This window comes from Schistocerca gregaria, chromosome 3 (genome assembly GCF_023897955.1).
Source record: "Schistocerca gregaria isolate iqSchGreg1 chromosome 3, iqSchGreg1.2, whole genome shotgun sequence".
In the NCBI taxonomy this organism is placed as follows: domain Eukaryota; kingdom Metazoa; phylum Arthropoda; class Insecta; order Orthoptera; family Acrididae; genus Schistocerca; species Schistocerca gregaria.
In genome coordinates, this window is record NC_064922.1 from 497,240,134 (window position 1) to 497,255,290 (window position 15,157).

At 38.8% G+C, this 15,157-nt stretch overlaps 1 protein-coding gene across 1 annotated transcript in view; it reads left to right on the forward strand.

Moving 5' to 3' along the window:
* Positions 1–870: 870 nt before the first annotated feature.
* Positions 871–15,157, forward strand: part of LOC126354067 (juvenile hormone esterase-like) — a 113,332-nt gene continuing 99,045 nt past the window's right edge. The window contains exon 1 of the mRNA XM_050003441.1: positions 871–1,053. Within this exon, the coding sequence (XP_049859398.1) occupies positions 991–1,053 (63 nt within the window). The 5' untranslated portion in view covers positions 871–990. The remainder of the gene's footprint in view (positions 1,054–15,157) is intronic.

Below are 15,157 nucleotides of genomic sequence, written 5' to 3' on the forward strand. Positions count from 1 at the left end.
TTCCAGCGAAACGTTTGCACCGTAGTCGAAACACCTTCGACAACACGTGCAACAGGATGAAGCCGTCAGTCATTGACTTTCTGGAATATGGTGCCACTATTAACGCACAGTAGAACGTGGACGTTTTGCATAAACATAAATGTGTCATCTACTTCCAAGCGGCCAGGACTATTTTCAGACGGTATCATTCTGTTGTAGGATAATGCGTGCCCACATGTTGCCTCCACACGTCTCCGATTTCTCCCCATGATATTTCCATATCTTTGGATCCATCGAGGAACACATTCGCAGGCACCGGTTTGCTCTGGCTGAAGAGGTGCACACCTGGGCCCAATCATGTTTCTGTAGGCAATCACAGTTATTTCTCCAAGAAGGCATTGATCATCTTGTCTCAACTATATATGTATATTAACCGTTAAGGGGTTTACTTTTGAAATAACGAACACTGTCTCGTTCGACTGTCCGTTATAAACAGTGTCTACATTTCTTCATTAGCCGATAAGAAACAAAACAAGCGACGAAGTTCGAATTTTTGGAAAAAAATCTACCTCAGGTATGTCAGATACAGCAGAAAATGTCCAAAAATTATTCTTATAATCCTTTGCTTTTATAATTTCAATTCTGTAGTGTGAAGCAAATTGCTTGGTGGGTAATGTAGGTTTCAACGAATTTTAAATGGCTATCAGGTAGCGCGATTAATCATCTTTTCGAAAGTACTTTGATATAGATTCTGATCTTGAGATATCTAGTTATCACATAAGGATAACTTGAGTACATGTTTTCTATCAAAAAAATAATTCTGCTATCTAATCACAAGTACGGCCTGAGTGAAGTATTCGTTTTATAACGACAGCAGAAACAATCACGGGTACTTAACAACTTCAGTTGGCCTTCACCTAACATCTGACTTTACATGAGCGCAGTCGCATCGCAGTTTTCGACTTGTGAAGAATAGAACAGTGTTGCTGTTTCGACGGGAACAAGTTCACTATGGGTCTCCGCTGCATCAGCCTTGGGTCCGTCCTGCTTCTTCACCTCGTTGTCTATGCCAAGGTAATAGACGATTCCTCTCTATACAGGAGGTTAAACTAAAAATACAGATACGTTTTCATATCACTGTGTATTTTATGGTTATGCGAATATTCAAACACAAACGATGACCTTCCATAGGGTAAATCCGGGAGATATGGCGCACATTTTCAAAATCGCATATGGGAAGTCGCGTGGCGAACTTTTAGTAAGAATTTTTTTTGTAGAACGGAACACACCGGTTCTCCATAAGATACATTTTTTATTTTTTTTCAATTTAAGATTTAAACATAACATTTGACCATGAAAACATCTCTATATTGCAGAGTCTATTCTTTATGCTAGGGGTGATATGCCACATCCTAAAAAACGGCAAAATTACAGTGTTTTTAAGACAAGACCTGTATATATACACTTATTTCGTTAACATTCTGTGAATAAATTTTAAGTAATTGGGCGATATATATATATATATATATATATATATATATATATATATATATATATATATATATATATATATATATATTCGTGAATAATGAATAATATTGTGCACGGATCTTCATGAGACTGCGTGAACACACTAAAAATGCATGCTAAGCCATTTGAACGAAAATACAAGCAAAACAGAAATATTGTCACTTATTTAACACTGTTATTTGATTTTTTCGCAAATATCCCTAAGGAAAAAGTATGCGGCAGATATACCGGATTTTACTGCGGCATGCATCCCGATCTCTAGGGGAGAGACGCCCTGTACCTTATAAATTCATGACCCTGATAGCCATGATGGCAGCAGTAGAATCAAAACAGAACTTGCTGTTACTACAACTACTCAAACGTTTGGAAATATTTGACTATTTAGCACAGACGTTTTAGCACAAAGTTTCGACTGAAAACATGGAAACAACGTTCTCTGATCGTTTCACATGCAGCAAAGCAAAGCCGCTGCTGTTTACGGTTCACGTAACTTTTCTGGCTGATGAATAACATCAAACTTTGACTATCCTTCCAATAACTATGGTAACGGTAAGCCATATGCACTGCTAGTTTGTTAGCACTGACTACGCAAACGCTCTCGGTCGTAAGCGAAGGCCTTCGACCACTGCGTTGTCTGTAGTGAGAGATAATGCCTGAAATTCGGTAATCTCGGCACACTGAAACCTTCCCGTCTAATATTGGATGAACGTTTGCTTGCTGACTGAACGCTGCGTCTCTTAAAATCTTTTAACTGCAGCTCTGTCAAGACTACCTGCTGATTATTACGACGAAACATAAAATGTGTTGTCGCCGTGGCCCTCAGTCGTTACCTGAAATTATTAAGACTGATTCTTACCTTTAATTATTTATACTGGATCGCCATCTGACTGCTACAGCAAACTGTGGAATGAATATACTTACTTCTCTTTAACATAATTATAAGCTGCTGGTGGAGTTTCATAATACTTTGTGACTGGAATTCTTTAAGTTGAAGTTAATTTAGATTTGATAAAAGCTGAAGCTCAGTTTAGACTTTTCTTTTCAGATAACAATAAATTCCGTAAAGCATTTACGTGAATGATTTTGGGATAGAAAATTCTTAATGCATTTAATCTGGTAGAAGTTAACTATATTCTGAGAACGATCTTGACAAACAATTACAAGGGGTATAGTTCTTTACAAAAATTCTTAAAAAGTAGCGTTGCGCTACATACCTAATTTTCCATCAAAATTACATAACTATATTCTGAGAACGATCTTGACAAACAATTACAAGGGGCATAGTTCTTTACAAAAATTCTTAAAAACTAGCATTGCGCTACATATAGCGAGTGGCTGGCGAGCACACCGCTTATTTCAAAGTGTTAATTCATACCTCGCTTACAGCGACCTCCTCTCATGTCTCGCTAGCTACGACTGCCTCGTCTCACATCTTACTCGCAACTGCTCGCTTCCAACGCTCAATGCTACAAAAGTGCGGTCTCGCCGCCAACAATGGTTTTTGGTGCAGACAATCCCTGCTACCATTACAGATGTATTACTGCGCGCTGTTTCCCGCTAAGTTATGGACACTACGGAGCGAGGAAATGCTTTCTGATTCTGCGACAAAATTGCCACTTTAATAACATGGAAAAACACATAAGAAAAGTAATAGCATCATGCAAGATATGTCAAAAAGCTAAATCATCAACAGTGTCACACATTCCACCATTGTATCCCATCATACCGGTTAAGTTAAGACACATGGCAGCAGTGGATCTTTTCGGTCCAATCCCCAGAACAAATAATGGTTATAGTTATATTTTTGTAGCTGTAGAACTAACATCCAAATTTGTAACATTTTCTCCACTAAGGAAAGCAACAGCAAGAACAGTATCAAGAGCGTTTGTAAGAGATTTTCTATCAGTAGTAGGACGTGTACAGAAGGTTATTTCGGATAACGGTCCGCAGTTTAGGTCAGACGTATGGAAGAAAATGTTAGAAAGTAAGAACATAACACCTATTTACATATCAAGATATCGCAGTTCTTCCAACCCATCAGAAAGAATAATGAAAGAGATCGGGAAGTTATGCAGAATTTATTGTCATAAAAGACATACAACATGGGATAAATATATTTTACAGTTTCAAGAAGTGATAAATGCAATACCCAATGAATCTACGATGCTATCACCAACCGTAATACTGACAAATAAAGACCCACCGAACAAAATTACCGAACTAATTACTTTTCCTAAGACGCGTAGGCTTCGACATTGTGAAATAATAGACACAGCATTAGCAAACACTAAAAGAGCTGCAGATCGGCGGAAGAAACAACAGAAGCAGGTAAGTCGACTACAGAAGTACGAGATTGGCGACAAAGTACTGATTCGCACTCATTTTCTTTCCAACAAAGGTAAGCACAGATGCCGTAAATTCGAACTTCTGTATGCAGGCCCTTACAGAGTTCGTAATATTCCACACGCTAATGTAGTGCATGTGGAAACGCTACGTAAGAAGAAATCATTAGGGAATCATCATGTGTCCAACGTGAAACATTTCTTGACTTAAATTTTTGCATTTCAGCTGACGAAAGGACGGCGTGACACGTAAGTATGCAACAATGGTAGTTTCAGCGCGCTTCAGTAACAAACAAAGCCGCGACACGCAGCGGGCCGCTAATATTTCACCGTACCTTAAAGAACACAGCAGTACTTAATGATGCTACGCCAGCCAAGACAAATAAAAACACGAGAAACATTTCCTAACTTAAAGAGAACATGCAGACAACGACACGACGTATGAATTTGTGCACTGAGAGCTCATAAATGAAAGAAATTTTTTTTATAACGTGACATAATTACTTAAGAAAATGTCGATTTTTGCAATAGCTAAACTGATAATATAGATCGTTCATTAATCAATTATTTTAGTGGTAACATTAACATGTACTCTTTATTCCAGAATGCAGCATTGTTGTCACACGTCATCAAAATGAAACGTAGTTTTAGTTAGAATAAGGATGTGAATCTTTAGGTCACGCAGATAGCTGACGCTAATTGTCATTACAGAAATTTTATAGGTCATGCCGGGAGCTGACGTGATTTTGCAGCAGTTAATATTATGATAAAGTGTTTTATAGGTCATGCCAGGAGCGGACGAGAAGTACCAGAAGATGTTTATTGAAGTCATGCCGTGCACTGACGATAATTAATACTGAATGTTTTATAATAAGTCATGCCGTGTGCTGACGTTAATTAATGCTGAATGTTTATAACAGGTTATGCAGAGAGTTGACACAGATGCAGAAGAAGAATGTGTATGTTATGTTAGTATATAAGAAATGTATAATGTTAAGAAATAATTTTGCTAGCATGTGACACATTGCAACACTATGGATGGGGACCACACATTACAATGTCTAACCAGAATAATGTTTACCTTAATTTTCAGCTGTAAAAGAATACTTTAAATAATTTTATAACAGTAATTTTATTGTATATTATGACCTGACATTTGACGACTCATAACTGACGACTACACCCCTGAATGGAAGATAAAATTTTAGGACAGTAAGTCAAGAAATGCATTGTCAACAAAATTTATAATTAATGATGTAAGAAACTAAGATATGTAAATACAGAATAAGTAATAATGTACTTGTCTATAACAAATCTGTATACTATCAAATACTGAATAAGTAGGAACTTTTATGTCTTTTATATATGGGAATAATTTTCTGGAAGAATTCTTAAATTAAAACTACATATTGTTACAAATTACGACACAACATATTTTGTCATAGGGAAAATTATTTGGTAGTCAAATTATGGTACCAACAATGTCCGTGAACCCAGTGCCAAAACAATTTTACCCGTACCTTAATTCCTGTGCATCCCCATGGTTATTGAGCACAGAATCAGTGAATTGTGAAACACGTGACTTCAACCAATGATGTTCTCGACGAGGTGTTTGCATACCTAGATGCACACCACAGCCCGATGTATGTCAATTGGTGCCTGCATACCTAGATACACACCACAGTATGATGTACGACAATAGGTGTTTGCATACCAAGATGCACACCACCAACCTTAATGGACCATTGGAGATGGAACTTAATCCTGATGTGGCTGCGGCAACTCAGGCTATTCGACGACGTACTTAGTGTTTGGGTACACTAAAACTATGGAGCAAGGCGATGATGGAACCACATGGCGAAACCTGGTGTTGTGCTATGTGAGGGAAAGGAACAGACTTTTGAGTGCATTCACAGACAGTTGCCAGTGCTTTGACCATGCTATCCAATTCCTTTTGTACCTTCCTTAATTGTGGTACTAAGAGATGCCAATTTGAATTAAATGTTTCATAATGTAAACTTTCAATTGCTTCATATGATCTGTATATTGATTTTCACATTTACTCTTATTCTTGTTGTTAAATTTAAGGGAACCAAATTTTACTTGATGTACAATTCCTACTAAAACCCTTTCTATTTACATATTCTCTTTATTAGAGATAGACAAATCATTTCGTATGACAGCATTTGTGTATACACTTTGTTCAAACTATTTTCTATAATCAAATTTTATACTTATGTTGAGTCCATATGACTCAACAACGTAGTAAAATTTTAAGAAAGCCGAGTAGCGGCATATGTAATTATGTAATAGGCGTATTTAAACTGTTTTAGCATGTAATTATCTGAACTGTTTCTTATTTAAATTGTTTTGTTAATTAAATTGCATTGTGTATTATTGAGAAAGAGCGGGAAACCGCGCATAGATACATTTTGAGAAAGAGCGGGAAACAGCGCGCAGTAATACATCTGTAATGGTAGCAGGGATTGTCTGCACCAAAAACCATTGTTGGCGGCGAGACCGCACTTTTGTAGCATTGAGCGTTGGAAGCGAGCAGTTGCGAGTAAGATGTGAGACGAGGCAGTCGTAGCTAGCGAGACATGAGAGGAGGTCGCTGTAAGCGAGGTATGAATTAACACTTTGAAATAAGCGGTGTGCTCGCCAGCCACTCGCTATATGTAGCGCAATGCTAGTTTTTAAGAATTTTTGTAAAGAACTATACCCCTTGTAATTGTTTGTCAAGATCGTTCTCAGAATATAGTTAACTTCTACCAGATTAAATGCATTAAGAATTTTCTATCCCAAAATCATTCACGTAAATGCTTTACGGAATTTATTGTTATCTGAAAAGAAAAGTCTAAACTGAGCTTCAGCTTTTATCAAATCTAAATTAACTTCAACTTAAAGAATTCCAGTCACAAAGTATTATGAAACTCCACCAGCAGCTTATAATTATGTTAAAGAGAAGTAAGTATATTCATTCCACAGTTTGCTGTAGCAGTCAGATGGCGATCCAGTATAAATAATTAAAGGTAAGAATCAGTCTTAATAATTTCAGGTAACGACTGAGGGCCACGGCGACAACACATTTTATGTTTCGTCGTAATAATCAGCAGGTAGTCTTGACAGAGCAGCAGTTAAAATATTTTAAGAGACGCAGCGTTCAGTCAGCAAGCAAACGTTCATCCAATATTAGACGGGAAGGTTTCAACACTCTTATGCTTATATTTCGTAGTTAAATTTAGGTTCCTAACAACAGAATAACTAATAGTTCATTCTTACATGACCAATATTTTGAGATCTTTCAGATCGATTTCATACTTAGAAATGACCGGTTCTTTTATACAAGGAATTGCATCAAAGGAATTTACAAATTTTTATGCCGTCACAACAGAGTAATATATATAATTTTCACTTATATAACAAAATCTGAAAGTTTAGGATGACAAAGGCCGCAGGTTCGAATCCTGCCTCGGGCATGGGTGTGTGAGATGTCCTTAGGTTAGTTAGGTTTAAGTAGTTCTAAGTTCTAGGGGACTGATGACCTCAGGAGTTAAGTCCCATAGTGCTCAGTGCCATTTGAACCATTTTTTGACTCTGAAAAGATTTTGAAGGGATAGTTGCAAACTTACCTCGGTTGTCCCTCCCCCCTCCCCCCCCCCCCCCAAAGTTTATGGAAAACTCACTCGATCGAAATGTAGACACTTATTCTGGTCTGGCGGCCATAGAGCAACTGCAGCGCCAATAGATTCACACTGCGACGGTATTTTCCGAAACTACGATGGCTGCGCAATCTATACTGCATGCGGCGCCTCTCCCGCATTTATCCTATAATTTTCTTAACCTGTTTATAAGTAAATATGAATTTAAACAGGAGTAAAATCACGTGCTTCATTAACAGAGTTTGTAGTGGTTTAATTGTACGATCCGTGCTATTAAATCATTTATTGCGTAACAGACGTAAGAGATACAAATCAGCCCCTAGATAGGATAGTGATCAGCCTGAGTTTTTAGTACATCTACGGGAAATGGTTCTCTGTTTACCATGGATTTTCATAACGAAACCTTGCACTGCTCTGAGTCTGGTTATGTTATTTTTAAGCGATGGTACTAACGAGACAGGAGCAGAAAAAAACTCAATTTGGCCGTAGGACTTGACTATTTTTAGAAATTGCTATTTGTGTGGGTGTTTAGTTTCTTATTCACTATATCAGCGCCAGATGTACTACAAGGCCTGGAGAAATGGAAAGTGCTACGTCTGATATATGTTTGGTGGCAAACATTTGTGTAGTCCTCATTGTCTTGCAACAATACCATGCAAAACCGAGAGTGTTGGTTTCATCGCCTAAGACAATAGAAAAATGATCTATAACGAAAATTGTTTCACTCAGAAGCCACTGTCCACTGAACATCGCGAATCAACCGACATGCAAAATATTTAAGAGAAGTTCTGAAGGTAGGTTAGGTATCAACCCTAAGTCAAGGAAGTACGCAGAATCCGAACTTTGGGGAGGAGAGCGCAACACGTGTAACTTTCATGGAAGGATAAAGAGAAGGGGTGGTGGGACCAAAGTACAGTTTCTTACAAAATAACATTCAAAACTATTGAAAAACAGTGTCTATTAATCACAAAACATATTAATGCTACCACTCTATAAAGGATACCTACTATTTACAAAGCACTTCAGTGAGAGAGTACAGTTTCTGTCAGAGTTGTGCATAATACGTTCATGTACACACTTTCATTATTCACATGTTTGGCAATGTTTGGCAATTACTGATAACGTCTTGAATTGAAGACAACCGATAATAGAAGCTTACAGAACCCAGAGCCATCTGGCATTTTCAGCTGCCCGAAGAATAGCGTGGAACAGGGATATAGTTTCAAGATTTAACAACAATAGCGTGTCGGCTCACTTGCTAGTCAATATCCACTCTTTCCAACCGATACCCATTTGGCAGAACTGTCTGTACGTCGACACAGGAGGTTAGTTCGGATCCCTATGATAACTGTAATTTCTTTCAAGGTAAGAGCAAATGACGGCGCTGCCCCTCCTCCCAACTCCTGTCCGCGTTTTCCTTGCTTGGCACACACTAAACAGTGAATGCTTAAACTCTGAACAATGAGCAGTAATGGAAATTGCACGGTATTACAACAGCGACAGGCAGAAATTGTATGCAGGAGCTTGTACACTACAGGCCCAAAACAATACACACTGAGGTGACGAAGGTCATGGTTTAGCGAAATGCGGACGTACAAATGGCGGTAGTATCGCGTGCACAAGGTAAAAATGGTCAAGGCGTTGGCGGAGCCGTCATTTGTACTTAGGTGATTCATGTGAAAATGCTTCCGACTTGATTGTGACCGCACGGCGGGAATAAAAAGACTTTGAACCCGGAATGGTAGTTGCAGCTAGACGCATGGGTTATTCCGTTTCGGGAATCGTTAGGGAATTCAATATTCTGAGATCCGCATGTCAAGAGTGCTCAGACAATACCGAATTTCAGGCATTACCTCTCACCTCAGAGAACGCAGTGGCCGACGGCCTTCACTTAACGACCGAGAGCAGCGGCGTACTCATATAATTGTAGTGCTAATAGATAAGAAGCACTACGTGAAACAACAGCAGAAACCGATGTGGGACGTACGACGAACATGTCCGTTAGGGCAGTGCGGCGAACTTTGGTGTTAACGAGCTGTGGGATGCGAGTGCCTTTGCCGAAAGCACGATATCGCTTGCAGCGCCTCTCCTGAGCTCATGACCATAACGGTTGGACGCTAGATGGCTGGAAAACCGAGGCCTGGTCAGAAGGGTCCCGATTGCAGTTGGTAGTGTTCGAGTGTGGGGCAGCCCCCATAAAGCCATGGCGCCAAGTTGTCAACAAGGCACTGCGCAACCTGCCGTTGGATCCATAATGGTGTGGGCTGTGTTTACACGAAATGGACTGTGTCTTATGTTCCTCCTGAATCGATCATTGACAGGAAATGGTTATGTTCGGTTACTTGGAGTTCCTTTGAAGCCATTCAACGATGAAATTTTTATGGATGACAATAAGCCATGACACCGGGACACAGTTGTTTGCAATTTGTTTGAAGAAAATTCTGGACAGTTCGAGCTAATAAGTTGGCCACCCAGATCGCCCGACATGACTCCCATCGAACATTTATGGGACATAATCGAGAGTACAGTTCATCTATCTACATCTACATCTACGTCTACATGACTACTCTGCAATTCACATTTAAGTGCTTGGCAGAGGGTTCATCGAACCACAATCATACTATCTCTCAACTATTCCACTCCCAAACAGCGAGCGGGAAAAACGAACACCTAAACCTACCTATGTAGGTTGGGCTCAACAAAATATTTTCGCATTCGGAAGAGAAAGTTGGTGACTGAAATTTCGTAAAAAGGTCTCGCCGCGACGAAAAACGTCTATGATGTAATGACTTCCATCCCAACTCGTGTATCATATCTGCCACACTCTCTCCCCTATAACGCGATAATACAAAACGAGCTGCCCTTTTTTGCACCCTTTCGATGTCCTCCGTCAATCCCACCTGGTAAGGATCCCACACCGCGCAACAATATTCTAACAGAGGACGAACGAGTGTAGTGTAAGCTGTCTCTTTAGTGGACTTGTTGCATCTGCTAAGTGTCCTGCCAATGAAACGCAACCTTTGGCTCGCCTTCCCGACAATATTATCTATGTGGTCCTTCCAACTGAAGTTGTTCGTAATTTTAACACCCAGGTACTTAGTTGAATTGACAGCCTTGAGAATTGTACTATTTATCGAGTAATCGAATTCCAACGGAGTTCTTTTGGAACTCATGTGGATCACCTCACACTTTTCGTTATTTAGCGTCAACTGCCACCTGACACACCATACAGCAATCTTTTCTAAATCGCTTTGCAGCTGATACTGGTCTTCGGATGACCTTACTAGACCTTACTAGTTCCTGCACAAAATCCTGCACCGGCAACAATTTCGCAATTATGGACGGCTTTACTGGCAGCACGGCTCAATATTTCTGCACGATAATTGGAACAGCTTGCTGAATTCATGCCATGTCGAGTTTCTGCAATGAGCCGACCAAAAAGAGGTCCGACACGATACAGGAGGTATCCCATGGCTTCTCTCACCTCTCTGTATATGCGATATTGTTCCAGCTTGCATTGTTTGAAACCCATTCAGTAACGCAGTAAATACAGTAAATATCTCTGTTCCACAGAGAATAATATAGTAGTTTGAAGTTGTAGAATGTACGGTTAATACAACGAAATTAGCACCACAAAATCACGTTTCACCCCATTCTATGTAGACATGTCCAAAGATTTCGTATAAAATGTATATGCCCTCTGTGTTGTGTTAGAAATCTTGGAGTAGAAATGGTTACTGTTGTGACTGAAAATATTTAAGAAGATCTGAGATGGTGGCATCGGTTGGCACAAGGTGCAACTACTTTTAATCTCGTAATGTTAACAGCATATGATTACATTTTTGAAAGTGACGTAAACAATTGATATTTTGGAAGATTTATTTATTAATATCATTAAATGATATATTTCAGCTATTTGTTTACAAAGTATCAAACATGTCATGGATAATGGAGAGATGAATTCGCACCAAACAAACGATAGTCTCTGAACAACCCGTGCTCGTAGTCATTTTGTTATATGCTGTTGCCGGATTCGGGCTGTGTTGCTGACTGATGAGTATTTAGCGGCACTGTCCAAGGGTGAAGCCAGCGAGGGGTGGAGCTCTTAACAGCTCACGTCCTGGTACGTTCTTGAGAATGACGGAAAGCTCTTAAAACCAACTCGAGTACCATGTTACAAGTATCCAGCAACCGCTCTATCTGAACACGATTTAAGGGAGGTGCCAAAACTTTAACTGGTCTCGAAAGCAAAGAGGGGAAACTGTGAGAACTTGAAGTTTCAGTCATTGCTGGTTTATTCCCCAGTCAAACAACCTAGTCCAGTCATCTTTACTTCAGTTGTTGGTCATAATAGATCAGCAGTATGATCACTATTCATGTTCTCCTAATTCGTGTCATGTGTTCTACCTGTTTATTTCTACACTTAATAATTTCCTCATTCACGTAAAATGTATTTCCTTCATACCTGATATTTTCGTTAGCACACTTTACTCGCCTTCGAAAGGATGACCGTTCAAATCGGCGTCCGACCATCCAGATTTACGTCTTCAGTGATTTCCTAAAATCGCTACAAGCAAGGCCAGAATGGTTCCTGTGAAAGGGCACTGCTGATTTCCTTTCCCCATCCTTAAAAACATTCCCAGCGTGTGCTCTATCTCTAATGACCTCGTCATCGACTGGATCTTAAACCTCAGTCTTTCCTTTCTTTCTTCTTAATTTCATGCAGTGTTGTGGATCACGCCACTGCCTTGTAGAGAAAAGTTGAGTAGCAGATAGAGGTTCAGTGCATTTGTAGGGTTTCAGTTTAGAGCGCTTATTTTTCGCAAATTTTTCATTTGCATGTCAGTTATCTGCTAGCCAAAGACAACATGTACGTGCAGTAATTTAGATTTCCGTAGAGTATTCCTTTCTGCTTGCTAACTCTATCATAGAAAATTTTGGTATGAGAAAAGGAAAAATGGCACTTTGCTTTCGAGTTAACTGCTGTTCTGTACTCAAATCTCAGTCACGAACACTTCCAGTTTGTTAATTATTGCTATCAGCTGCTATGAAAATATTGTAAAGCCAATAACTGTGAAACTTTCACTAAATAATAAAAAATGCAACAAAAGTAGTTCTTGGTGTCCTTGTTTATGATTGCATAAAATATTTATGTCTTGGTTCACGACAGACGACAAGTGTTTGAGAAACTTGATGGTAGATCTTATAATATGCTGCGTATTTGATACCATCTCGCTAAAATGACTTTCAGAATAACTTCCAGCAATCAGCCTCTTTCATAAAACCGAAGCAGCACTTTAGTGAGCAAGTCTCACTTCACAGATTAACTTCATTAGCTGTAGTGGAATGAATCAATATTTATTCAAAGGATCATCACCAGGTAGGAAAAGATGCGAGGTCCATTACCCCCTCTGATGCTAAAAGCCTCGGAAATTCCTACAGACAGAAGAAGCAATAATGAACAACAGCACGATGATGGAGAAATATTAAATTCACTGTATTAAAGACGTTAGGGATATTTCTGCAAGACATTCAACTTCTATGAAATATTTTTTTGATATTACTTTCTTTGCATACATATGTACATATCGAAACTAGACAAGCCCCACTCTTGGGTTTCCGAGTGAACATTGTCCAGGAGCGAGTTACCAAGAGGACGCTTACAGATATCGTTCAGATTCTCGGAACCTGTGTATATGACGCTGGTGTGAGACGAGAAACTGGAGAATATAAATTAAAAGTAGCAAGATTATTGAAGTGAAACGGAAGTATGGCAGAATTTCTGGTCAGACGTTTTGTATGGTAACAGCTTTATTTGATTATGGAACCGGTATTGATGTTACCATCAACAGAAAAGCGGGAGTAAGTAGCTAGGAGGAATTCATTGTCAAATTTCCTCTTGACGATGGATTTTAACCAGCACAAACTGGGCGAGTTTGCATATCCCGTTGACAAACACAGCTTAAGAAAACAGAATATACAGTATGAGGAGAGGAATTTGTAAAATATGTGAATGGTGACGAAAATCTGAGCCGGGTCTTCAGTTTTAGGGAAAATGGAAGGTCTCTTAGTTGAAGAATATGCGCTTTTAGAATTATGCAACAGCTTTCATGGGGTTTCTCAACGTCTCCATCCAAAATCACATGAGAAACGGAAGGTAGAAAATCTTGGTTGATAACAGTTGGAATTAAAAACACAAGTGAGCAACCGCGACTTTTCTACTCGTATTAGTTATGCTGATTGTTTTAGATGCACTTCCTTTGGATTAGCAAGATGGTGAGTAGTATACACTGATTTCCTTCACGTACAAAATATACTTAGTGCCTATAATGGTAGAATTTAGTCGTGCTAGAGAACGTCATTAATATATATAATGTACGATAGATTTATTACCCAAAAACTGGCTTTAGGGTAACATTTGAAAAAGTGGTACTTGCTATTCTTGAGTATGTCACAGACACATTTTTAGATCTTTCTGAAGCTTTTCTTACTGATGACCACAAAACTCTACGAAATAAACTACCGTCACTACGAATAAAAGGTAGAGCTACCAACTAGTTCTCCTCACACCTAGCAGGTAGCGTGCAAAGCACAATAATACAAACGTTTTACTCAAATGTCTTGATAGAACAGCTTTTTGAATAAAATTAGCGGTTTCGGATATGCAATAGCCATCTTCAGGCTCTACAATAATAGTAAAAGAAAGTACATTATTACCTAGTAGATTAAGAGATTAAAAACAAATGACAGAAGCTATAACAAAAACTCAATATACCTACCATTCTGAAGCACTGCAACAAGTCATAAAATGTAAATGTAACACGAATTAAAATGGCCATGCAAGTAACGAGCAAAGTGTTTCCAACCAAAACTTTTATTTCGAACTCTTTGAAGAACTTATTTCCTGGCATTTGAGTTCCAAATGAGGAGTGTTATTGTGCACTGTCGATGGCTTGCAGAGATAAACGGTGGCGCCATCATATATAGAGGTTTCTGAACACACGACACACGGAGCACTGGGCCACTCCCTGTATCTACGTCCGCTACCTTGAATGCTACAACAAAAACTGTAGCCAAGAATGAGTAACACCAACTACATGTACAGTGCGCACTCTAGCGACGATCACTGCCTTCCCACTACAAATTATGCTATCTTTTGTTTATTTTATTGAAATACTGTCTTCATTTACTTCTTTTCGTTCCTTTATGTCTGTTCTCGTTCCATTTTCATTTTATTGGAAGCGAAGGTAGTATTATGGGCTACCACTTTATTTTTAAACCATAAATTCCAAAACCGTAACTGAAATTTGCGGAAAACCTCAAAAAATATCCTTTATGGTGTTATAAGAAAGCCAAATACATATTTTATAATTTAAATCAATATGCAGCTTTAATAGGAAATCATTTTTAGAAAATTGATGTACTGTGAAAAAATGAAAATGTGGTGGTACTATGGGCTACCCTATAAAAACAAAAAACGTCAATATTATTTCCTTTAAATTTTTATAGAGTAATTATAAAATAGCTAACCCTTTATACTAGGACATGATAGTCATAAGTTATTCATTTAGGGTTGGAAGAAATCACAAACATAATGTTCTGTCTAGCACACTCGTTGTGCGCCCACATCTTGCACATTAGGCA